The 27,676-nt window shown below is 42.2% G+C and overlaps 1 protein-coding gene across 1 annotated transcript in view; it reads left to right on the top strand.

Annotated features, from left to right (window-relative positions):
- Positions 1-1,806: 1,806 nt before the first annotated feature.
- The window catches only part of tmtopsa (teleost multiple tissue opsin a), a 31,820-nt gene continuing 5,950 nt past the window's right edge, over positions 1,807-27,676 (top strand). Inside the window, exons 1-3 of the mRNA XM_012826312.2 lie at positions 1,807-2,482; positions 9,042-9,370; positions 24,667-24,900. Coding sequence (XP_012681766.2) covers positions 2,113-2,482; positions 9,042-9,370; positions 24,667-24,900 — 933 coding nt within the window. The 5' untranslated portion in view covers positions 1,807-2,112. The remainder of the gene's footprint in view (positions 2,483-9,041; positions 9,371-24,666; positions 24,901-27,676) is intronic.

Consider the following 27,676-nt stretch of genomic DNA (forward strand, 5'->3'; position numbering starts at 1 on the left):
AAACTGCATTGCAGTGATTATGCCAAGGTTGAAACCAGAGATCCTATACGTGTGTGTGTAGCGATATGACCCTCACACTTCTGGGTGGCTGAGTGAGAGGCCTGTGTTAAGCCTGTTCCCTGAAATCTATCTGGCTTCTCTCCCACTTCCTTGAACTGAACTGAATATATGAGAGCTGCAACATAATCAAAAATGATTCACCTTTAGACATGGGTTCATCTTCAGTTAATTAAAAATATATGAATCTAACTTGCATTATTTCATGCCTATCATAGCCATGTTTGCCGAATAACTGAGGCTTGTCATACGAGTTGAAATATGTCATAGCACCTGTATACACAATGTCTTGGGAAATGTTTTTATTTTAACCACCATTGTTCTGGTTGATTTACTCCAGGAACAGTGATACAGTTACTGACATCTCCATCCTCCATAAATCATCAGAATAGAAATGAGGAGCTTAAGCCTGTTTTCTACACATGATGGGGTTCAATTGAGTGGTGTGCTATTCCTAACATTCCTACACGACCATATCTGTGTGGATTTGGACTTCATATGCAATTACAAGTAAAATGTAACCACAAATAGACAAAAAAAAGCATGCCTTTTTGGCAGTCACAGTACTCTAAACATACAGTAGGTCTGAAAAATATAATAATTGACCTCAAATTCAAACATGGTATTTCAAGAGGTATTTTGTGGAGACCTCCAAACCATGAAGAACCATGGGTAGATATATTTCTGAGAACCTTGTGACTCACCGTATTTGGCATTTAACTCAGATACAAAGGCATATAGTACACTAATGTTGTGGGGTGGTCATCTGTATTTTCATGTATCGTTTGACAAGGGAATTTCTGTCCAATTCTCTGAGGATACTAAAAAAGAGTACGCCAGGTCAGACACAATTCGATCAAAGGTTCTTCTAAATTACAACCATTACATATGACAGATCTTCCAAGACATGATAGGAACTACATGGTCTACTATAGTAAACGACAAGGATACGGTGTAAGATGTTGACCAAGCGCAACTAAGCTATTTGTTATAGTTAAGCGTGCAATAAGCCTGATTTAGATTGTTGGTGGAAGTTAATGGTTAATAGTTCATGCAGCTGTTAATAACGAGTACAATTTTTTTGTAAAATAGTCAAATGTATTATCTCGAAGTATTGGAAGAGGTGTCATGGTACAGCGTTCGTGTAAAATCGTATATTATCGTCAGCATTTTGAGAAAAATGTATACATAGTATCTGTGATACGTGCTTTAATCAAGGGATACTCCACCTTCCCGGCTCCATTATTTAACTGTAGATGAAAAGTGAAAACTGTGACTGTTTCATTAACTTCCCTACTCAAGTCCCTCTTAATGGCAAAACAATAAAACGGAATTACTTTTTACGATACTCCCGCGAAGAATAAAACGCAATGGCATGTAATGTTAAAATCAGGACCATGGACAGCACATCCCCCATACCGTAAACACATCACAACAGACATACTAAGAAACACAATCTAGGTAGAGTAATATGGATGGATCGTCTGACATTTTAATTAGAGTTCTGATCACTGACATGAGTGCACTGGAAGTAGGTGTAGAGAAGCATAAACGATTACCAACGGCAGTCGTGTCCCCTTAGCCTGTATTTCATGGGCACTCAATGAGGACGTGCCGTCTGCTCCTCGCAACAGACGTCAGCTGAGAAGGAGGTACAATAATAACAGAGAGAGCGAGAGAGAGAGAGAGAGAGCGAGAGAGAGAGAGAGGGGGTCTGGTGTGTTCACTTGTGGGGATTTTAATCACCACACGGTGGAGCAAAGCCGCTCCAAAGTTTAGTCCGAGTTTAGCAGATGAACTAAGAAAAACTAACTTTTGTTTTTCCAGTCATAGCAGCACACCTTTTCTCTTTTCACTTCTCCAAAAGCAAAGCAAAAATATAGAAGAAAGATTGGGACAGGTAGCGCAACAAACTTCACTTACATTATTGTTAATGAATTGTGACATCTCGAAAATTATACATCTAATATTAAATGTTTAGCTTTTCACAACATTCAAAACCCATAACTCGCGATTTGTGTGCGCTGCGCAATTGCGCGCCCAAACAGAATTGCAATGATCGTGTCCAACCTCAGCCACAGCAGTTGCGCGCGTTCGACGAGCGTGCTGTGCTCCAGTACCGGGGACGGATTTCTGGAGGCTACTTCAAATCGCACCCTCAGCCCGACTGGACACCTGGTAGTCGCGGTGTGTCTGGGCGTCATAGGAACTTTTGGATTCCTCAACAACCTGTTAGTGCTTGTTCTGTTCTGCCGCTACAAACTGCTGCGTTCCCCTATCAATCTGCTGCTGATTAATATATCCATCAGTGATCTGCTGGTGTGTGTGCTGGGAACTCCGTTCAGCTTTGCCGCTAGCACACAAGGACGATGGCTTATCGGAGAACACGGTTGCGTGTGGTACGGCTTCGCCAATACTCTGTTCGGTAAGTTGATTGAAAATGTTTGTTTAGATTGCAGGTTCAGATATGGTAGGCTATGTTGACGTTCGCTGAGATACAAGTGGAAAGGTTGAAGAGTTTTGATTCACGCTAGAATGGCAAAAAAAAGAAAATAGTAAGTCAATCAGCTCGATTGGTCCAAAAAAGTTATGGTCTTACATACACATTTCAACCTAAAATCCGTACAATTATGATACTATGACCTGTCCGCAGTCTTTGCTGCTCACCTGTAAATTCAAGGGCAGGGGGCACTTTTTCTTTGCTGTGACATCAAACGTTTCTCGGGATAATTTGGTGTCGGTAATGTAAGGAAATCAACATGTGGTGTAAGGACTATAGCTTATTGTTTGATATAACAGTGATTTAATTAAGGTGAGTGCGAATTAAGTGATTCGGCATACTGAATATTTCGCAGTTAGGACTAAGAGGTAGCCTAGCCAAATCACAGATTTAAGAGTAGTCAGTGTCAAGTTCTCCAGGACCATATTAGCATGAAACATCAGTCTTTAAGAACCATGCGGGATAAAGTTAGTTCCAAGGGGAGATCTCAACTCCTGAAAGAGCGTCTTCAGTAATAATAACGGCATTACCTTAAACAGCCAGAACGCCCATTCAAGTGTTCAGCCAACGTGTAATGATTTCTGAATAATAGCCATAATTGTAGGATATGACTTTTACCAGTAGACCTGTACCGATCACCAGTGCCACCAATTACATATGATTGTTTAGGAATTAGCATTTTTTACATTTCATTTTAGTGTTCTTGAACCGCCACCTCATTTGCATTTCCTCGATTTGAAAGAGGCGTTGGTACCTCTTGGAGAAAGGAGCGATTTGGGGTTTCTCTCAGTCTTTTCACTTTGCTTGGAAGTGTTTGGTCGTCTCGTATGTGAGGCATACTGGTGGTGGGAAGTGATGTGCTCTAGATCAGTGGGCATGAAATGACAGTAGCCTACTGATTCCCACAGAGAACTGATTCTGAAAAATGCATGACAAAAACATGAGTGGGTGGCGGGCAATGAATGAATACATCAGTAAATACATCAGTAGTAAATACATCAGTAGTAAATACTGTATTAGTAGATCAGACCAGGCTGGTGGTTAGCACTCATATGTGATTATGCAAAAATAATAAAAGTATCAACCCAGAGTGGCACCAGCACCATCCGTGTTTGTGTACCATCACAGACAATGGCCGTGTCTTAATCTTTGAGCCGCATCTAGCCAGAGAGGCATGTCTTTCCTTTGACTGCTCAGCATCCAATATCACTTCACCCAGCAGCCTTTATTGTCGCCATGTATGAGAATCAGAATCCGAAATCAAAAAGGCTTGTGTCCCCAAATCCCCCAGCCAACACTCTACACACACACACACACACACACACACACACACACACACACACACACACACACACACACACACACACACTCTACACACACACACACACACACACACACACACACACACACACACACACACACACACACACACACTCTACACACACACACACACACACACACACACACACACACACACACACACACACTATAGTAAAACCGTCCTCTGATGTGTACTACTTTAGTTTCTAACATAGCAGTAAGTCTTGTCAGATATATTGCACTCAGCTGATCACATGCAGAACATGTATTTGAGTCCATATTTGAGTCCTCTGGCATTTTAAATCTTGCAAAGTTTATTCTGCTCTTGCCTCATTTAAAAAAAAAAAATCCAGTCTTTTTTCACCTGTGACATTCAAAAGATGAGGTTGTTCGCCATACCGCGGCACTCTTGTCACCATGTTGCAGTGTGTAACCTCGTGATGAACAGCAGCTCCAATGCAGGAACAAGCATTGTTCTTGCTAATTTTTCTCCCTGATATTTTTGCATATAAATATTTGGGTGTTGCCCTGGGCAAGTGGCGAGCAGGAGGCTCCATATTCATTGCCTATGGGAATGGCAATGAGAGGGACACACATTCCTCATTGTTTTCCTTTGTTTACTTTCCAAGTTTACTGGCAGAAACTGGTGGTACATGACTGTGGTTGCCATAAACTTTTCTTGGCCTTTTCATAAATTATTCTTAATTATAGGTCCAATAATCGGAATCAGAGCACCATGACAAACACATTTCATAAGGGTTTTAATGACCGTCTCAGGTCTGCTGCTCAGTCATGGGGTTCATAACTGTTCTGACGATTAAGTAGTTTCATTCCTGGTGGAAGAAGTAGTCCAAACTGATTTTAAGTATAACTTCCTGCTTGGCTTCAGGACTCCTAGTAGCTCCCAATGCTGAGGGAGTTTCATGGAGTCACATGCAACTGCAAAGGAGGATGTTCTACGCTTTTCATTATAAACAGGGCAACTTGAATCAGTTGGCTTCATTATTGTGAATCCCAAAGCTATCTTGGTCATTTGCAAAGGCTTATATTCTATTCTACTCACCTTTGCTTTGTTCCATTCTATTCTCAGGTCATTTTAAAAAGAAGGTTCATATCATGACTGCGAATGATCCGAGTGATCAGCAGCAGAGCCACAGGACCTCTGTCCTGTCATAGATAAGGAGGAGTAATGTCCTGCCAGAGATTTTAGCAGTCTGTCTTTGCAGCGGGTACAATTTCACATAATTCAGATACAGAGGTCGTATGGCTGCGGTCCGTGGATGAGTGTGGTTTGGAGATACAGTAGCCAAGATGAATCGTTGATGCACGCTGCCCAGAGGCTCTTAACCAATAAGGAGTGACTATTCCCAGACTGCAGCTTAAAGGGGCAACTGGGATTTACTATTTAATACATTTGGAAAACTAGATATCTGCTGCTAGATATAGCTGTCAGCTAAAAGTGTTTTATTTGATTTTTAGCCACATATTGGGCTGTAATCATGTTTAAATCAGAAGTGATGTTTGTGTTACTAATATTGACTTGTGTCTGAATGTTTTGGTAGATGTAGGTAAACGTGAGCTGGATCCAGATCGGTTCTGGTCACCTCAGCTTTGAGTTTTTATTTCACTTGCCAAATTTAGCCTGAAGCTCTGCCAGTGAAACTCATAACATATCTCTATTAAACACACTAAATATTATATTTTTCAGCTAATATGCTCTTGGACTAACAGCATAGTGTCCTGTGTTTCCACAAAAGTTTTTCTCATTAAGTATTTATAAAAAGTATGCAGGGCTGCCGCCAACAAAGTTGTCTCATTCCTTTTGTAGACAAGCAAGAGATACAGCCATAAACTAATAGACATGGCAGCACTTTACATTACCTGCTTATTTCCCAGCGGTCTGCCTTTAGTCATTTTTATCATGTTTACTTTTGAGTTGGTAAGTATATTAGTGTGAGTTCTGAGCTGATACTCATATAGGCACACTCATCAACCAACACCTCAAGGGATGACCACATATCTTGGCGGTTTGTGTGTGTGTTTCTCTGTGTGTGTGTGTTTTTCTCTCTCTCTCTCTCTCTCTCTCTGTGTGTGTGTTAGTGTGTATGTGTCAGTGAAGGATTTGCACCACTTTAAATTGCTATACTGGTTGAGTCTGTTTCAGTGCTATTGGAAATCAATTTTTGTGAAGGACAGCCCTGTTGATCAAGTTCACTTCAAAGACGTAAACAGATGAGCAGTCAGACATTGGATGAGTGGACAGAGCTCACATTGACCACATGGGCCATATGCTCAGTGCAGTTAATCTGCATGATTGTAACTGACCACAACATGTCTCCCACTCTAGCAATGTAGAAAAACAGTGTGACAAAAAGAAGTCAAATATAATAGAGTAAACATTTACAGTGTTTCTGCATTACATTTACAGTATATAGATATAGTTAGTAGATACAAAATAAATAGAATAAGTATATCATTTGACTTTAAGGGCAGATATTGCTATTAATGTACCAATTAAATGTAAAATGTGCATTGTGCATTACCAACACAGCTACACACCTACACAGAGGGGAGACATTGTAGATGGCTACTGGGCATTAATGACCTCCTGTAATGTTTCTTATTGTAGCAGAGTTGAAGGAGCGTCCGATTGAAGATACTCTGTTGTCTGACCAGTAGGTTGTGTAGGGGTGTGAAGTGTTGTCCATTATGTTGTGTAGGGGGTGTGTAGTGTTATCTGTTATGTTGAGCAGCTTGTGCAACGTCCTTCTCTCCCCAAACGACTCTAGGGGTTCCAGAGCAGTCCCCAGCACGCAGCCATAATATCTGTCTGTTTCATAATATGTAATTATGTTAATGGTTGTAGTCAGTATTGTATGATGAGCTGTCCTATATTCTAAAGGCAGTGATGAAGGTTTAGCCTGTTGTGTCTTCACAGCAGCGCTGGGTACCAGTGTTTTACTCAATACATTCAAGTGTAATAATGAATCAGGATAATAATCAGGTCAGTCGTGCTTGAACGGTGCCTCTTGTTCCTTTCCCCTACCACTCACCTATCAGAACCTCCTGTTACCTTAGGTCTACTCGGATGTCTTTTTAGCAGTCCATGTGCCCACATATGCTCATTTTATGTGCATGTTACAGACTGTTCTTTAGTCATGGACACAAGCTCCCGTCTCACGTGATGATGATGATGATGATGATAATGATGATGATTGATTTTAAAGAGGGACAGTGGAGCCAGGTGTAGTTTGGGTGGCAGAGAGTTTCAGCTTGGGGGAGAAGTTATATCGGATGATGGCGTGTACGGCAGCAGTGGTACAGTACAGTTTATAGTCCTGGCACTTAGAGTTTGTGGCTGGAGCTATCGACTGAAGGGCTAGAGCACCCGCAATGCCGCTAGGCAGTGTATGTTGCAGTGCACTATATGCCTCAGTATAATGTATAATGGCTCTTGGGCTGTGTGTTTATGCATGCATGTGTCGTGAAAGACTGGGGGCTGCTGGAGCACATGCCATCCTTTCAAAGTCCATCCATCACTCCACGGATTCTCTGCTGAAAGGTGTCAAGAAAATGTTCCACACTTAGACTTGCCCATGTTGACAGTATATTTCAGATTGGCAGGTAGGCTCTTGACTACTCCGCTGCCATTTCCAAACGGCCTTTTCCATACCACAGATGCTTAATTGGATTGCAGCTTGCAGACTGGACAGGGTTGTAGTAAGCCCAAATCACTGCTGTTTCCACAAAACAAGTTTTTGGCCCATCGTGCAGATCTCACATGAAAAAGATGGGCATATAACGTGTATAGCCACCCCTGATGGCAGTGATGTTTGGATATCCTGTGGCCTTTAAGCATTTTTTTCAGTGTCATCATTAAGTTATACTGGCGAAACCAGTAGCAACAGCCTATCATGCTGAACATGTTGACACATAGTCTGATTGGACATGGTCATTTTCTCTGCAGTCTGATTCCTCAAGCAGTATAAAACATGGTCAGGGATTTAAAGGCCCTATAGACTGCATTATATTGGATTTTCTGCAGGTATAACTGTCGTATGCAGTTGAATAACTCCTGTATAATTGTCACCATTCTTGTACACATTGACTTATCTCATAACCCTTTCCTCAGAGTGATCTTCAAATACTGGTCTGTTATTTGGGTGATGGACTACTGCCGTGTTGATACCTGCAGGGAACGAGGAGTGAGAAAATCCGTGGTAGATTTAACTGACAAGCTTGGCCCTGCTCGAGAGCACGTGGTCTCTATGCATGACACGCTTGAGGAGTTCATGTTTCAGTTGTCTTATGACTAAACATTTGGCTTATCTAGTGAGATTAATACTGGGACATGGCCTTCACTATTTATGTGGTCAGTTTGCTGCCTGAAAGGAGCAGGTCGCTCTATTTTTAAATTACTGGTGGGAGCTGTAGTTAATTGTTGTGTCTGGGAAATGTGTGTACGCTTGCATGAAGCTGTTGGTCTTGACTAGGCCGCCTGAACATCAGATTATACCCGCGTGGTGTGTAGAAAAAACAACTACTATCATAGGAAACATGAATCTATTAAAGTACCTCTACAAAATATATTATAATGTTGAAATACAATCCAAATGAATTACCTGATTACATGTTAGTCCTGTAAAACACAGATTGGATACTCAGTGGGACAGAGAAAGGAATATATATGAAGCAAGTCCAAAGCTATGCTGGGAGAAATAAGACAACGGCAGATATTTCCAACCAATATTTCCAGACATTTTAAGAAATCAGGCTTAACCTATTGGTCTTTTATGCCACGTATAAATAATTATGGTAGTTCCTTGTGCAACAACCCCTGTGTCTCCATCCTAGTCTGATACAATGATGGGCTAATCCTTTAATATGTAGTGGTGTACACACAGTGCAATTCTTTTTTTTCTGTTACTAACCCCATGGACATCGGTGTGCTCCGGGGGGCGACAGTGGTACGGGGGTAGAGAAGTCGTTTAGCAATCAGTAATAATCAGTAGTAATCAGAAGGTTGCTAGTTCGATTCCCTGTCGAAGCTCCTGATGTGCAGTGTGCCCTCAGTGTAAATGTAAAATGTGTATACATCCTTGTAAGTCGCTTTGGATAAAAGCGTCTGCTAAATGACTAAATGTAAATGTAATGCTCCCCACAGGCATCGTGTCCCTGATATCCCTGGCCGTGTTGTCATACGAGCGCTACAGCACCATGCTGGGACCCACCGAGGCCGACTCCACGAACTACAGGAAGGTGGCCCTCGGAGTGGCTGTGTCCTGGGTCTACTCCCTCGTCTGGACCGTCCCCCCTCTGTTTGGCTGGAGCCAGTATGGTCCAGAGGGTCCGGGTACCACCTGTTCTGTGAACTGGACCGCCAAGACCACCAACAACATCTCCTACATCATCTGTCTGTTTGTCTTCTGCCTTCTCGTCCCCTTCATGGTCATAGTGTTCTGCTATGGGAAACTGCTGTATGCAATAAAACAGGTGAGGACGTTAGCACAGTGCTTCTCCTATTGTGTGCTGTGCTTAATATTTGAAGCTGATCTGACATGTGGAGACTAGGCTACTCAGATGTGTGAGATAGACAGCTTACATGGCCGGAATTGTATCTGCCCATTTTTGCATTGTTAGGGAAAACAAACATTTTATTTTTCAGTGCAGTCCCACTTGCATTCAAAAATGCTCCTAAACATCTTTCTATGCTTTCTAGCATAATGCTGTAGTTCTGAACAAGGCTTTTGCAGAACATCTAAGCTGATATCTGCACTGAACTACGTATCACTTATTGAGCAGTCAGTGGCCTGTGTATTCACACCAACACTCTGTTGCAACGCTGCGCAGCGCTGTTACATCACAGAGACAGAGTTGTCACTTTTTCTCTAATCTGTTTGAAACCTGCCATCTAAGTCTATTAAAATCACATTGGCCAACTACCAAAGCACTGTAACACCATATTAGAAGTCTAATATTAACATAATAATAAGAATAATAATGGTAATAATAATAATAACCCTTTAGATGTCTTGTGTGAGGGAAATACAATTCATCATCTCAACATAACCTGTGTCCTTTTTAATATTCAAATTATATTCCAGTGAGGCAAGGTGATATATCCCTCTTCACCCCTTAACCCATGGGGGGGGAGGCTTTACCAGATGTAAATTTCACATTGGCCTAGACAGTACTTATCTACTGATTACTTTATTGGCCATGAAAACATGTATTGTGCAGTTCCACATAAAGAAAACGGATATGTTAAATCATTTCCATCTCCTGTACCTGTAGGCCAATATCTGAATCGAAATAGATAGATTTCAAACTGTGTTGGGCCATAGCATAGAGCACGTGTGCATACAGATCATACCTTGGCTTGCCATGGTGCATTCAGATGGAAGCATATTCTCATGACACACTCTCTATACCTAGGAACACAATCAAAGGCATATACTGTATGCTGTACTTCAGTGCTTGCAGTCCCTTGGGAACTGAATCCACTGTACAACCTTGTTGCTGCCATCCCTCACTATAACCCACTTGGGTCCCTCACCATAACCCACGTGGGTCCCTCACCACTGCCTCCATATGTGCTGTGACCCCCCCCCCCCCACCAGGGGTCTGTGACACAAACAAGGCTGACTTTCAGTCAGTTTTTATTGCACAAGCGATTCACTGCAACACACACGTGTTATATATGGAGGTGACAACACACACGCAGGCTGTGAATTCACTCTCTGCTTTTAACCCATCTTGGATCGTCCTTCCTCCAGGAGCAGTGGGCAGCTTCTCAGCGCCCGGGGACCAAGTGAACCGTCCGTCTCGGTCAGGGACGGAGAGGAGTGTTCTGTTCTTTTTGCCCGTTTTTCTGTTGGGGTTCTTAGTGGAGGAAACCCCTTGTGAACACGGGGAGAACATGCAAACTCCACACAGAAAGGCCCAGGAGATAGCCCACCTGAGCACTGAAGGTCTGGGGAGGTCTGGACCTGCCCCTCAGAGCCAACATGCGGGAATCGAACCCATGACCTTCTTGCTGTGAGGCAGCAGTGCAAGCACCTGAGCCACCGTGCCACACTTACACCTCAATTCCCAGAAGTTCAGTGTAGGAAGTCTTTAAATGAGACTAGCATTCCCTACCCTTCTCTCTGTCTTTCTTGAAGTGTTCTGTTCTGTTGCAGAGCAGCAGCATGTGTGTGTGTGTGTGTGTGTGTGTGTGTGTGTGTGTGTGTGTGTGTGTGTGTGTGTGTGTGTGTGTGTGTGTGTGTGTGGCCATGAGGGAGAGTGAGTTCATCTTCAAGCGTTTTTTGCTCGATTATGTCCCTCTCTCTGGTTGCAGTCTGTCACACCCGCACTGACACAAAGCTTCCCCCTTCTCACCTTTAATAAGGGGCATGCAAAATTATAGCCTTCAGGGAATGCTGGGAATAATAAGCTGTCACTTAATGAGCTCTCCGCTTGATGTGTGTTTTTTTGCCTATGTAATCTGCAGACAAATGTGAAGCTGTCTCCCTGCGGAGCCTTGTGATGACTCAAAAACAATTGTCGCTGACAGCACCACATCCCCCAGTTTAATGATGTGCTCTTACTTTGTCTTAACCTCAGCGGGAAAGAGAAAGACAAAGACAAAAAAAAGCATAAACTTGTTAAAGTCTGACATCCGCCGATATCTTTCATCAGTGATAAATAGCCAGACAAGAGAAGTTATGGAAAGGGGGTTGGGATGATGGTTCGTCCCTGGTGTGTTGCTTTAATACCAAACCTTGTTAAGTTCACTTTGATGCAAGCCTTGCCTCCATGCAAGCAGTTACTTTGGGATGTCAGATATTATTTTCATGGATGCATAAAAGTCATATCTCTGTCTTCTCACTCTTTGGTTGGCAGAAAGATTATGTTATATCTGCCGGAGATATTATGATGAGATATGATGAGGCCTTGGTTAAGAGTAAGCCCTCTCTCTCTCTCTCTCTTTTTTTATCCGTAGCTCCCATAGATCATTAGACGACTCGTACATTGTGGTCTTGAAATATCCCAACCAGTTCGACCTTCGGAGTGTTAGTCATCATAAGAACCGTCTCAACTGTGTGTGAGGGGCTTCACGTGTCATCTTGTTCTTTCTGTCGCTGTTCCTGGGAGTACACAGCCCAATCTGTAGAGACCTTCAGCAATCCTTTTGGCAGAATACAATTGATGAGTTTGTTACTTGTTGTGCATGGTATCCAGGGACCATTCACAATGGCAAAGAGCATCAGAGAATCAAAGTGTAAGAGTATATAATTGGGAAATGCGGAGGTGGAATTGTACGCCTGTAATCTCTCATTTTATAGATATTTTTCTTTTTTCTTTTAAATCTGACCTTAAACAGTCTTTTAAAGCAGTTCTCATTTGGTTAGGTTCTTCTTCCTGCCTGGTTGACAAACAAACATGCAACAAATCACAGCGATTGTGGACATATGTTCCCTTTAACTGACAAAAACCCCCCTAAAAAACAAAAGACGAAGGGTGGTAGTGAGGTCCGCCAGCGAAGCTTAGACAGTCAGAGTGTCATGTCAGATCATGACCTGTGACATGACTGGAGGTTGCCAGTGATGCTGCAGTGTCTCCAAGTTTTGGCAGTTGAGATGCGTTCAATGGCCCCAATCGAGTCTAGGGCAGACCCACACAAGCTGCTCTGTAGGCGAGCATCCAGGGTGATCGGAGCAACTGGAAGAGGAAGCTGAGCATTGCGACCAAGGGAGTGGCGGTTAAATGTGGCTGGCGGCTTTGTTGCTGTTGTTATTAAGTCATTATTGTTTAAATGTGGAAAATGGATTTTGTTGCTAAGATGAATGTACCCAAATGATATGATTGTTTGGGTTGTATGTCCCCTGAAATGGGATAAATTGTCTCCCAGATTTGTGAAGTGGCTGTAATAGGTCTTTATATAATGTAATATCCATTGGATAGGTCAGTCAGGCAAATTTTGCACAACGTTTCTAGAGATCTTGATCTAGAGAGCCAGTTCTTGCAAGACTTTTTTGTACAGACTTTTTTGTACAGAGTACAGATCCATGATGGCTAGTTTTCAGGTGAAAGAGGAGAGTGAGAGAGGGGGAAAACACTCTCAATATTAGTGTGGCATTAAGAGGAAAAAAGGCTATTCTGTGCCAGCTGACAGAGTTGGCAGGAGAACTAGCCTAATTAGCTGCAATATGTGATAATACAGCCAGGTTTTTTAAGTGGACGCATTATTGAATGAATTAATCGGCATAATTTTATTGTTGTGACATATTAACCACAGCTATTCCACAGTTTACCTTTGTATGCTTGAATTGTACCTGTTTCTGTGTCAGTCTTCAAAACATTATGATTGCTCCAAATTTGACCCAGTTGGTTAGTTAGAGTAGCCTAGTGACTTGTAGCAGATCTGGTCTTGTACATACAATTTGGGATTTTACATGATGATCAGGAACCTAAATATGGAACCGGAGTCCTGTAGAGTGAATGGAAACATGAGTGTGAAACTGGACAGAGCTGGTGTAACTTAAAACACATTTTGTGATAGGCCCCACTTCGAGACAGGTTCATGTTCAATTTATACTAGAGTATAATGTATTTGCTTGGTTAATGCTGCAATGATAATAGTAAAGTATGTAGATTTTGTAAAAAAAAAACAACCATATATTTATATTCATTTCTGGTCATAATCATACCTTCAGAATCACAGAGTGGTGTGCATCCGAACACTTTTACAACAGAAATGACATATTGCACTTTAAATATTTGACATCAGCAGGATTACAGCATTGAAGAATCTACATGCAGATCAAAACAGCACCAAGATGTCCTCTCACAAAATGTATACATACTTGTAAACACACACACACACACACACACACACACACAAACACACATCACAGAGTGGTGTGCATCCGAACACTTTTACAACAGAAATGACATATTGCACTTTAAATATTTGACATCAGCAGGATTACAGCATTGAAGAATCTACATGCAGATCAAAACAGCACCAAGATGTCCTCTCACAAAATGTTTACATACTTGTAAACACACACACACACACACACACACACACACACACACACACACACACACACACACACACACACACACACACACATCACAGAGTGGTGTGCATCCGAACACTTTTACAACAGAAATGACATATTGCACTTTAAATATTTGACATCAGCAGGATTACAGCATTGAAGAATCTACATGCAGATCAAAACAGCACCAAGATGTCCTCTCACAAAATGTTTACATACTTGTAAACACACACACACACAACACACACACACACACACACACACACACACACACACACACACACACACACACACACACACACACACACATACCTCTCTTCTCCACTCAAATTCACACTCACATTCAAATGGAATGAGAACAGCAATGTTATGTTGACTCAACTGGAATACCATTGATAGATAGTCTATTGTGCCCCACTTCCAAATTCCTTTCATGCCAATACCCTCTTTATTGCAACATGTCAATAATACCCACAGTCAGATCACACATGGCACAAGACGTGCAAAAGGGCGCACAAATACTCTGTAGTTTGCTTCTCATGTTACATCAATGTATAAATGTACAGAGACAATTATTAAAGACAGACACTACAAAATGTATGAATATTTAATTGTGAATTATTACTCAGAGCTATCGGAGACACATTCCAGTACATTCCAAGGACAACAGGGCCAAAAGAGGACGCAGAGGAATGTTCTCCTCACGGGGGGGTCTGTGGAGACTTCTTTCCATGTCGTGCTAAGACTATAATGCTGTGCTGGGATGAAAAAGCCCATTTTGCATATGAGGATAGCGCAGGGGAAATGCTTATTAGGTTCTGTCTGTCTGTCTGCCATCTGTGGCCGAATCTCTTTATCCTGCCTCACAAACAGTTGCATCTGTCAGTCAAGGGTCCGTGGGCCTCAGGCATCTGATGGGATTTTTAGCAGTCGTGACTGAACAAAGTCGTTCCTCATTATAATTCAGCTTGATAAAATTGTTGAATAAATGAAGAGTTTGGGAAACTTTCACCATGTCAGTTGCCCACTATTATTAACTGTTCTGAGGTAATAATTGTGAGCACAATTGTTAAGCCTCCAAAATTTTTTTTTTACCACAGTGAGCAATAGAACGAACAGCAATAACAACTTTTAAGGCATGCGTTCAGAGTGAATCTCTATCAATAACCGTCCAGAGACACAGGTTTTGAATCATAGTTGCATCATACTGTGTAGTTGAATCATATTCTAACGGTAAGCTGGGGATTGAGAAATTGATTTTGACCAGGAGATACAGGATTGCATGAGTACAAACAGTCAGTATGTGTGTTCTGCTGTTCATGAGCTTATTGCAAACACCTTCGGTGGCTTCATATGTCACACCAGGACTACACCACCTTGTATGATAAAAAAAATGCATTAAAACGCAGATCCAAGTACAAATAATATGGCTTTTGCTACAAATAAACTATTTTCCTGTGTTATTGCCTTTCAAAATGTACAAAAATGTTGCACTGAAAAGCTTCAGTACACTTGAGAACCAATTTGTCTTCTTGATCTCTGATCTTGACATTCAATGATTATACCCAGACACTATTTAAAGTATGCCTACCCTTACAGATGAAAAGCGGGTATTGGAAAAGGGTTGTTTGCAATTACTTCTCCTGTCCAAATTAATCACTTTTTTCAACCCGCTGGCCTTTCTCCTCTGGGAAATGCACTGGCCTTTCAAGAGATTTGCCATGCGTCTGCTTCAGCTGGGACATCACGGCAGGCAAGCGCGAACACTGCAGGTGGGCCTTCACATAGTGGTAGGGAGAGAGGAGGCGATTTACTACAGAAATTCTGGCCTTGAGCCACAGACATTATTATTCACAGCACACAGGTCACTGTCCAGGACTGTCAGAGAGCCAGACACACACACACACACACACACACACACACACAGAGAGAAAGAGAGAGCGAGAGAGAGAAAGCGAGAGAGCGAGAGAGAGAGAGAGAGAGAGAAACAGATTCTACAATGCAGTGTTACAGAAGGGCGGTCAAAACAGACCTTTCCTGAGGACATCATAACAAGCTCACCATTCTCAATGATTGGGTTAATGTGAGTGAGGATTGCTTGGTGAGGTAACTTGCCATGGTCCTTACATTCCTAGCAGGGACTGAGCCAAACTATACTGTAGGTATAGGTCTGAATATGATGAATGAGTAGGTGAGGAGACCTGGTGGGATGTGGGGTGACTGTCATAGTGGGAGGGCTATGCAGAAGGGCTTTACATTCATGACAGCATCGGGAGAGTGGGATTCACACACACACACACACACACACACCATAATTCATCTCAAAGTTGTTATTCTCAAAGTTCCAGTGGGAATGACATTGATTGTCCCAGATACAGATGAAGTATTTCAGCACTATGTCATTGAATGATGCAAATTCAGGACGGGACTGTTTTGCTATCTTACTAAGTTACAATCTACAACCATTTTTAGAAAGTCTCCATGTAAATTACTTTTTAACTGTCAACAACCTTTATATCATGGGTGCAAAGGCACTTTTTGGTCAATAGATTGTCTTTCATTGTAATATGTTACATATAATACTGTTAGCTTTTGACCCCAGGGGGGACCAAGCCATTCACACCACTTAACAGCTAAGATGTAAAAACAGCACAGCGGCCAGTGTATATGAATCTGTTCATGCCCCAAAGGCGTGGTTATACCAGAGCGTCCAAAGAAGTGTGGAGACTGACTGACTTTGATGTAACTTTTTAACAGTTCTAACTTTGTTAGCAAAAATGTATTGTTGCTAATGTGCCTTTAGAAGGAGCTGAATGTAGCCTGTGCTCTTCATCTAAAGTAAATTATGCATCTGATCATCATGTGGGTCTCTCCACAATTTGAGTAATTAGCGACTGATTTCTGCCTAATTCACTTAAGCCTCCTCTAGCCCCAAAACACAGTCAAAGGAGGACAAGAAACCCATAGTGTGAAAGATTGTGAACCTGTGATTCTCCTGGCATCCTACCTGATTACATGGAACACATATCATCTTGAACATTTTGTTCCCTTTAGTCACATAGATCACAGAGAGCGGAGGGTGGGGGTAATGTCTTGTTGGCCTCATAAATATACGTTGGTGAATAGATGTCTGGGACTTAGGCACTTTCGGTGTGCTTGTGCCATGAATATTTTTGCTGGAGTATAAGTCTCCGCCCTACAGAGATGTGCAACTGATCTGGAGCATTTCTTTGACTGGCCAAATGATTCACACTGGCCCACTTTCACATACAGCATTCACTACACGTGCTTGTATAAATAGACATGCATTCTTTCTTAGAGCTGGGCTGTTGAATCTAACCAGTGGGTGCCTGTCTTCTGACTGTGTTTTTCTCAATTAAAACTCATTGAGGCTGGAAAGGAGGGGATGGGTGTAGATCATTTTTTTTGGAAGGAACACTGGTTACATGCTAAATAACACCACGAGAATAACACACAAGGGTTAACGTTTTTATTATTTTCCTGATAGATTGGGTTTCCACTTTTGTTATGCTGAAGAAAGAGAGAGGTATGATCTTATCTTTGTAGCAAAAGTGCATGTTGAGCAAACACATGCAACAGATACACGAAACAGATAATGCATACATAGAATTAGTAGAAAGTTTAATGGACATTCCAATTCCCTCTAATGCTCCTTTACAAACATGTAGGAGATAAATTAATCATAAGCTGTGCAACCATCACAATGTGTACAACATATTCAATGCTGAAACATTCCATGACCGTTAAATAAATTACAGGCATAGCATGCATTTCTGTGCTTACTAGTAGCAGCGAAGATGGGCAGTGGACCAGCTGTGAACAGCGTGAAATGGCTTATGTCCATTGTATTCCTTTCTGACTATTCTTGGAGCACACCACTGTGCTTGAATTAACACTTAGCACCTGTTCGGATCCATAAACTCAACAAACCCAATATAAATTATTTTCAGTGTCCTACTTCAAATAGAATATTTATGCACATGAAAAATGTGCTTCTGTCGTGTCTGAGCAAAACCGAGTTTCTGCTTTTCTACTGGATCATTAATAATCCTGTGTAGTACAAAACCCAGGTGGAAGAGAGAACTATTTTTGGAGATCGGTGGGCATAGGGAGCGTGGATGGACCTGTTGAATAATGAATGGTGCTACCAGAGTTCCTTGATTTTAATGGCCAGATCAGAAATGAACATCCATATCAGGGACAAACCCCAACAAGGGGGCAGCACCAGGGACAAGAACAGCACTCCTGAGCATTCCACAGAGCTGGGGCACTAATTACTCCATTTAACATCGTTCTCTGTATTCAGAATGAGTTATTTGACTATGGCTTTTTAAAAAGTGATTATTTCTTTAGTTGTAACTTACAAAAATGAATGATATCGAGTTAACAACAGCGTTGGTGACTGGGAGGAATACCATAGCTTTAGACTAATCTTGACCAATAGAGTTGCCTGGTGTTTGCTACATATACACATACAATGTCTTGTTGACAATTTAATATGGACAATAATATTTATTTACCACACTCGTGTACCATCATTTTTCATCCTTGTTATACATGTTATATGTGTATAATTTAATCCAAGTTTTGATTTATTCTTTGCAATTACAGAGTTAAACTTACATATTTCAAGCATTCAATGTGCTTATAGGGAACATGGCTCCTCTATCTCACATGAGCGGTTCTGGTAAGTCACAGTGTTGGGATAATAGCCAGAGAGCCTGTCTCTGTCAAACACCTCAATTCCGCCCCAAGACAAAAAGAGCTTTGCACCCCTCTCCAGGGCTTTCAAAGATACCGCATAATTTGGCAATTTGTGCACACTTTCATTTGGAGACAAGGAGACATCAAAATTACAACATGAAGTGATATCTTCTCCTTAACTTCTTGCATTATGTCTGGCCTGCTACACATCATAAGTGCTCTTTGAGAAGGTTTTTGTCATGGGAGAGCCCAATTTGTTCCTTCTCTTCTTCCTCCTCCTCTGCTGGCTTTCTTAAGCTCGTGGTGCATGAAAAGGGTGCATTAAAAAAGCTGCTGAACTTCAAATATTCTCTTTCTAGATCTTTCTTAGGATTGCTCTATTCCTTTTCTGAGAGCATGCCCGAGCAGCAGAGTGATAGCAGAACATGTTTTCTTTCTAGATCTTTCTTATGTTTTACAGGGTTGGAAGAGTCTTTGTAAAAAAGGACCCGGCGGAATGCTGAAACTGTCGGCCAAGACGAGGCTCTGCCTGTGACATGCAAGCCCTGCCAGGGCGCTGTGTGTTTCTTGCCGACTAATGCAGTAGGCACAGAGCATACAATCGATCACATTTACCCCGAAACACCAGGGCTGGCAGGAACTCCTAATGGGCTTACAAAGCCGAGGTGGAAAGGGATTAATGTACGTGAGCGAGGGAAGTTGTGCCGTTTGGGATGTGTTTATGTGTGTGTGATTGGCTAGGACGGGCGAGGGCAGGCTGAATGGGTGGATAGGCTGCCACTGAGTGTGAACTATGTTTAAACTTCTCAATTGACAGTGCAGAAGTATGCATTGCGATGCCATTAAAAGCCACTAAAATAAATTGATGAAACTGGAGTTACTACTAAGACAGAAGGCAGCTTTAAGAATCTATATTGTCTGTAAGGCAGTGCCACACTCAACTAATAGTAAGATATTTTCCCGTCTGTGGAAAATGATCAACTTGGCAGAGTGGTATTTGAGTTGTATACAGAACAACACAGGTTGTTAAACTTTATGCTAATGGTTAGGGGGTATCACACAGTAGGCCAGATGTCTCCATACGTCCTTATCTCCATACCTAAACAAACCTGGTTCCCTCTCACCAGAGTTCACCCCCTGACCCAAAACTATTTTCAAACATCGCAAAAATGATAGAAATCGGTGATGAAACTCCATGGCTATCCATCTAGCTTCCTAAAAGCATCCATTAAATTATATTTATTGAAAAAAAAATAGCAAACTCTGCTGGAAAAAAAACTTGGTAATGCAGGGTTAGGCTGAAGGAAACAACTATGATGTAGCCGTTCTGCCCTAGCATCACAACAACTGACACTTTCCCAGGTCCAAATTGGGTGTCATTTTGTCCATAATGGGTGTGTATTCCCCATTAATGCACACCCCATTGTGGATTATTCCTTACATAATCTACTTCATCTCCTGGTTTAAAGGTGTATATACCATGTTCTTAGTACCTCTATATTTCCTTCCACCTTTAAATATGTTCACGGATAGTTTAAATATGTTCAGGTAAAGGTTTCACCCTATTTTTTTTGCTGTAACCAATTTGGGTTCACATTGGTTCAGTCAAAAGGTGTAACACTGTGCCAAATTCTAATGCTGTACTTAAATAAAGGTGAGGTATAAGATAAATGAATAAAAAATATATTATATATTATGAAATATATATTATATAGTATAGTATATTTAAAAATATATAAAAGATAAATAAAGCTAATCAACGTACTCTTAGACGTAGACTGATAGACTGATAGACTGAGCTGCATTTCTTGCAGTGATACACTGACAGTTCTCCCAAAAACTGTTTAGCTGCAGAGACCTTTTAGCTTGTACATAGCTCCAGCAGCATAATGGTCTTTGGGCTTTGGAGAGTGAGTGAAACAGAGTTATACTGACTGAGATTTATACTGACAAAATCAATTTCTTCTTTTAAGTGTTTTATTTTTTTTCGTTGATGCTCGGCCAGCACCTATTTACATGGTGTTTAGCAAGAATCAGGAAAGCAGTGCATATAAAAGTAGTTGGCTCAATCTTCTCAGAAACACAGTCATGCCACTGTGTTTGTTTGACAGATGGTCCCCTGCATTGATTTAGCTTGTGTACGTCTTGAGTGAAAAAGTTTGATCAGAGCATTCCCAAATAGAGGAGATGGCCTGTTTACCTTCCCTCAGCAAACAACTGGGTTTCACGCTGCTGTTGTTTCGCTGCACACATTCAGAACAGAGCCAGACCCCTCAAGCCATCGATCACCCTGGTCTAAAGCTACACAGAGCCAAGGCTAATGAAAATGACTGCGACAATATTATTGTAACATCTATTGTATTACCTTTTAACTGCCTCACAGTTTTGGCATGTCAATAGAATTCACCAAAAAAAAACTAAATATAATGGCAGATTCGTTTTCAGTCAGTGGAAAGAATGCTGATGTAACTGCGACCGGGTTATATATTTCTTTGAGGAGGTCTGTCATTTCAACATTCCCGGGTTCGTAGTTCTCACTGTGAGCTAATAGCAGACACATAATTGTGTGTATGTGGGAGTTTGCTGTCCTGTTAGACAGACCGGAATACTCCAGAATATTGACCAGGTTTGGGGGCCTGCCTAGAGCCATTAGTTGCCATGGTGACTAATCCCCTGGCCAGAAGTCTTGTCTTGGACTGGTTGCACAATGTCTTGGGCCTCCTGTAAAACCCTTCCCCACTGGTTCGGTGAATTACACAAATGCCTTTATTAGAAATAAATAAAAAACACAGTAAAGTATAAATTGGCTATATACATCAATGCATAGAAACAGATGATATAATACATAACATAACATAACATAACATAACATAACATAAAATAACATAAAGGCTGCTATTGAGCATACAGGAAACACTGATCACTGGTGAGCATTCTCAAGAAGGACCCATCTCCTGACTGTGGTGTCCACTGCCAGTCTCTCCTGACTGTGGTCTCCACTGCCAGTCTCTCCTGACTGTGGTCTCCACTGCCAGTCTCTCTGCATCGACACGTGCATGGTGATTCACAGCGCACCTCCGGTCTGCGTCTAATGTAGCTCCCGACAGTGCAGGCGATTCTGTACAATAGGCTGGAGCTTTAAATATCCCGCAGATTTGCCATTGATGGAAGTGACGAAGTAAACAAGCCTTGGCAGTGTAATCTTCACCACACATTGATGGCAAAAACAGATACTTCAACTTTACTTAACGAAGAACACATTTTCTTTATTACTGATTAACCAATGTAATAGTTAGTCTACACCAACAGCTAAAGCACTGATCAAATATTGGTAGTTTGCTATAATATAGTTGAATAACATAATATTATAAACAGAATATTTTGATTTACTCTCTTCTTATTAGTCTCATGCGAGTGGGGATCCTGCCCTTTCTTCTGTATAGTCTGTGCCTAATTAATGAACAGTCTCGTAGGTCTTGAGAGAAAGAAAACAAGTTTAGTTTACTACTAAATCAGCCTATGCAGTAAAGCAGTAAATTGAACCAATGTATGGTTTACGTTTAGGACATTAGACCTATTGCCCAACAAGAATAGGCTTTCTACAGTGTCTGTACAGTTATAGTTATATCTCTGTAGGGATCCCTTCCATGTTGTCAGTCACTTATATTAACATTTATGAACCTCTGAGTGACGAAAACAAGCGGTTCACTTTGAAGCAGATGCTTGCCTCGTAGGATTCCGTTGTATAGCTGTTTTGCGGTTGCGGGTTTTTCTAACTCAAAACTGGACCAATTTCGAGCGTGTTCGAAGTGTTGGACCCAAAAAGATCTAAAAATAGGGCCCAATTAAAAAAAATCCTGAGGTTTTCCTTAAAAATGTACACTAGCAGCAGGTTATGCTGTAAACCTGAAGGGCTGCTAAAACATTGAATTTAAGCAAAGATGTAAACTAGACATTTTTAGTTTCACTATCTAACTCTGAAGTTGCACATTTTCCATTAGAGGAATTATGATGAATTAATTAAATGTGTATCACATATTATGCAGGTTTCGACATTTTACATGTCAGGCCTAAATTCATTCTCCAGAATAGGTGCATTTAAGGGATGGGCTATATTGATCTCGACAAATAGATGGCTTACATTGTAATTTCATCTGACACATTCAGTTTAAAGGGATCGCTGTGGTCGGCTTTAACCAAGCCTTTCACTAATAAACTTTGGCCTGACTGTGTCACTTTAATGCCTCTCTGACCACACCTTTACACTGTTCTCTGAAGCGTCTCTTTTTTGCACAGCAGTGGGCGTGCATCTTAAGTTTCCACCAGACGTTCTCACGCTCGAACTAGGGCCCTGAGACTTCCGAAGCCAAGATTTAGTGTGTACGAGTGTATGCTTAGAGGCCAGGTAGGTACTGGTTCTGAGGTACTGTGCAACTTCCTCAGCTGTTTTTGTATTCAGGGGATTCAGCTGGACAGATTTGGTGAGGTGATCTTCATGAACCATAATGAAGTGATAGTCCCTGCCTGCTTTCCACTGTATTCTACCTACCTGTCAATTCTACCTGACAGTGTGAATATGTCAGGCCTCACCTCCACTTCTTAGTGGTATATATCGTCTGCAACGCTAGTAGATGTAGAAATAAAGATGTATTCCCCGTGTAGTGGGGGACCTCTACATCTGGATGTTTGGCTGAGTAATATCAGCCACTGCAATGGCAAATAACCCCTGTATTATTATGGAAGGCCTTGACCCAAGACTTTAGGTTTCCTACAGCAGCCTTGTGTGAATGTTGCTCTAAACACTAAAGTTCATTGTATCAATACTTGGAACTATGAAATGTGACCGTTGGCTTTATTTTTCTGAAATGGCTTCCATTCAGGCAGAGTTTGCTTTGTTGTGCTAAGCAATCACACAACATTGGAGTGGAAAGCACTTTAATAAGCCAATCGAAAATTATATTACTTCTATATATGTATTAAATGATTACAAATAGGTAATACGGAATTTGATCCAACATGGACAGAGAGGACTCACTGCTACAGAAAAGTGTCTTAAATACATGCTGCTACCACTTGTCTTTTTTGGGAGTTGATTTGAGTCCTATCCTAGCCATGGCTAATTTCATAAATAATGAAGAGCTTTCTATAGAAGATGAAGGGTCTCCCTCGAATCATTGTCAGACGAGAAGCAAACATTTCAGAGACTGAATCAAGGAGGTTTTACATTTTCTATTTGAGCTTTTATATATATATGTGTGTGTGTGTGTGAGTGTAAGTGTGTGTGTCCGTGTGCATGTGCCTGTGCATGTGCATGTACATCAGCCATCTATCTCACAAATAATGTCAAGTCTGTTACCCTTTTCGCTGACAACGTGTCTGTTTCCATGGTGCCTTGAGTGACGTGGGTCACAGGAGACCACTGAGAGGACGTGCGGATCGTCAGATAGTCAGATAGTCGGATGTAAACAGCTTTTGTTCATGCAGAGTCGGGGGGGGCCTGACGTTGGATGAGTCCCGCTGCAAGAACACGCTAACATTCAGCCCACATGTCTTCTCTGTCTCTCCTCCTCCCATCTCTGTCTCTCCTCCTCCCATCTCTGCCTCTCCTTCTCCTCCGTTGTTGTGCAAAAACGTACAGAGCAAAACAATATTTCCTTTGCGCAGAATATTCAGAGAAATTGTAAAAAAAATGTGATCATGTAAGTGCATTATGCGATGGAATAATGATAAGGAAAAGAGAGCAGGTGAAAAGTAACCGCTATAAAGCATCGCTCTCTTTTTGACTGTATCTGAGGTCTTTTTCATTTTTTTCTTTTGCTTTGTTTCTTTGTTTCCCCTCTCTCTCCACCCCTGTTCCCTTTTCTGCTCTTCTCCTCCTGTCTGTCTCTCTCTGTCTCTCTCTGTCTGTCTCTCTCTGTCTGTCTCTCTCTCTCTCTGTCTCTCTCTGTCTCTCTCTGTCTCTCTCTGTCTGTCTCTCTCTGTCTGTCTCTCTCTCTCTGTCTGTCTCTCTTGCAGGTGAGTGGCGTGAACCGAGCGCTGGGTCGTAAACGTGAGCAGCGTGTCCTGGTGATGGTCATTATCATGGTGGTCTGCTACCTGTTCTGCTGGCTGCCCTATGGCATCATGGCCCTGCTGGCCACCTTCGGTCCCCCGGGCCTGGTCACGCCTGAGGCCAGCATCACTCCCTCCGTCCTTGCCAAGACCAGCACCGTCATCAACCCCGTCATCTACATATTCATGAACAAGCAGGTAAGCAGGAGATGCCGAGATGCCGAGAGACTACCTCAGACACGGCCAAGTTACACGGACACACACACACACACACACACACACACACACACACACACACACACACACACACACACACAGACACACACAGACACACAGACACACACTGGTCACAATTAAGCTGCATTATTGTTGTTTGGGGAGTCTAGGACATAACTTACTGGTGGCAAACAGCTGCACCCTTATATGAATAATCTCATTCGTTGTGCTCATCAAGTCTTCATGTGTCATCAGTGTTCTCAGCAGCTGTAAATAACATCCCATGCTTGTTTGGGTTGTCGGGGATTTTCCGTTTCTTTTGGAACATGAAGGTACCCACAGGGGGAGGGAAAGACTCGCGTGCTCCCTAACTCAATAAGCTCACCATTAGAGAGTGCTTGCACACACAAACTCTTATTGCCTGGCCAAGCCTGGCCAACTTGTGCACCTCACGCAGCCTCGCCTGGAGGTTGTGTTAATAGGCGACAGTGGTACAGTGGTAGAGAAGTCGTTTAGTAATCAGAAGGTTGCTAGTTCGATTCCCTGTCGAAGTGTCCTTGAGCAAGACACTGAACCCCTAATTCCTCCTGATGTGCAGTGTGCCATCAGTGTAAATGTAAAATGTGTATACATTGTAAGTCGCACATATGTAAGTCGCTTTGGATAAAAGCGTCTGCTAAATGTAAAATGTAAATGTAATACTCCAGCCCAGGCTCACTGCCCACCTCTGGCTCCACCGGGGTTCACAGCTCTGTCCCCAACATGAGGGTGGCTGCAGGGGTGCACTTCGCATACGTCTCTGGCCTTTCACTTTGTGAAAAAGTCCACGGCCACCAAGACAATGCGGTTCTTCTGGTCGGTGATAGGAAAAGGGCCCAGCACTTCCACGGCCACCCACTCCAGCTGAGATGGCTGTCCAGGGCTGTTGCTGGCCTGCCCCCACTCAGGCCTGGACCCGGGCAAGGATAGGATCTTGAGCCGGGTATCGTCGTATACAACTCCGGTGTTGATGTCGTGTTAGACTAGGCTGGTGCATGTGCAGTCTGTGGCAGTGAAGATGTCGGTGAACTGTTCCAGAAGCTCTTGTAGCTGGCGTCGCTGGTGTCGCTGGCTCTTTTCCAGCCCCTCATGGGTCCGCTGGTACAGCTCCTCAATGGCCTGCCTGGTCTCAGCTGTTGATGGCGGTCTCAACGTGTTGGTCTATGGAACAAGGGACGCAAACTCCAAAAATCACAATGTTAGGCAGTGGTGAAGAAAGCAGAGCCGTGGCAATTTGCTCTCAGAAGTTTATGGACTTTTAAGAAAAACATATCCCAGTATACGTAAATAGACAGAGATTCTGATTATTTTTTTATATGAAGTTGTTGTATAGGGTTGTTGTCTGACTCAGCCTACATTATCACAGCCTACATAATCACATTGCCACATCATTGGTTTGGATGTGTGTGTGTGTGTGTGCGTGTGTGTGTGTGTGTGTGTGTGTGTGTGTGTGTATGTGTGTGTGTATGTGTGCGCTGAATGTTGAATGCTGTTGTGTGAGCCAAAAGCCTGGCCTGGACTGGGATGCAAAAATACTGCCTTATCAGATAAGGGACAGTTGGTGTGATGAAGGTAAATGGAATCTATCTCCCCAATGTGATTCTGGAGAGATTATGGGCCAGACCATACCTCCTGTCTCTTGTCTGGCATGCACTACGACATCTGTTTGGCAGCAGATACCAAAAGTGATAGCAAGAGAATTCAAATCAACTCAAAATAACAACATCAGAAGAAATTAACATTCTGTAAGGTAAGTATGTTGGCCAGGGAAGGCCAAATCACTGCCTTCTATTTGTGTGGTTCTACTGTGGATTCTTTGAAACAATACTGTCTTATGCCCAAGGACTATTCACTAAATCATTGTTTCTATGGTTTCGCATCTCCTGGGCTGACAGCAGAGAGTTTTATTTCCTTGTGTGAGATCTGTCAGATGTCACGTACTGACCATCTGACAGCAGTATAGACCCCTGTAGAGATCCAAATGAGGACCAAGGGACAAGACCAAGGGGCCAAGACCTCACCCAGAACTTCATGCTCGAGGAAAGTGTATTTCACACATATGTGTCTTGAGCCTAGGCATTTTTTCCCTCTCAGACAGCAGAAGTCTGTGTCTCGCACACTTCTCTCTCTCTCTCTCTCTCTCTCTCTCTCTCTCTCTCTCTCTCTCTTTCTCTGTGTGTGTGTATTTCTGTATTACAAATGTGAGTTGGATTTTGTTTGCCTTTATGAACTCTGGGCAATTAGGTCGCTCTGACAAAGTTTCCAAAGAGTCAGTGAGTGGTCACACAACTTTTAGACAGTTCAGGGTTGCCTCTCACTGACCTCTGTGCCAGTATTTTCAGGTTTGTCAATTGTTGTTTCCTGTCTAGCAGACCCCTTATTGTGTGTACTACCCACGACTACACATTAGACCCTTGGTTTTATTTGTATTCCAACCTATGTGCTGTCAAAAACATTTTTGAGTTTTTGTTCTTCCCCCAACTTTATCTAGACCTGCTTGTGTTACGGCTATTCCCTGCAGAAATGTAGACACAGATATCCTTTCTAATAAAAGATGTGGTGAATTTGTTAATCTGCACACAGTAATTATAGTTCTTTTCGTATCATTCCCACAGGAGCCTTTCGCCTCCCCCAACGTTTCACTAGTTAATGATGGGGGAAGGGGCGGAGAAGGTCTTTAATCCTGCCCTTGATTCATTATCTACTTGTTTTGATGTGT

This window comes from Clupea harengus, chromosome 22 (genome assembly GCF_900700415.2).
Source record: "Clupea harengus chromosome 22, Ch_v2.0.2, whole genome shotgun sequence".
Lineage (NCBI taxonomy): Eukaryota > Metazoa > Chordata > Actinopteri > Clupeiformes > Clupeidae > Clupea > Clupea harengus.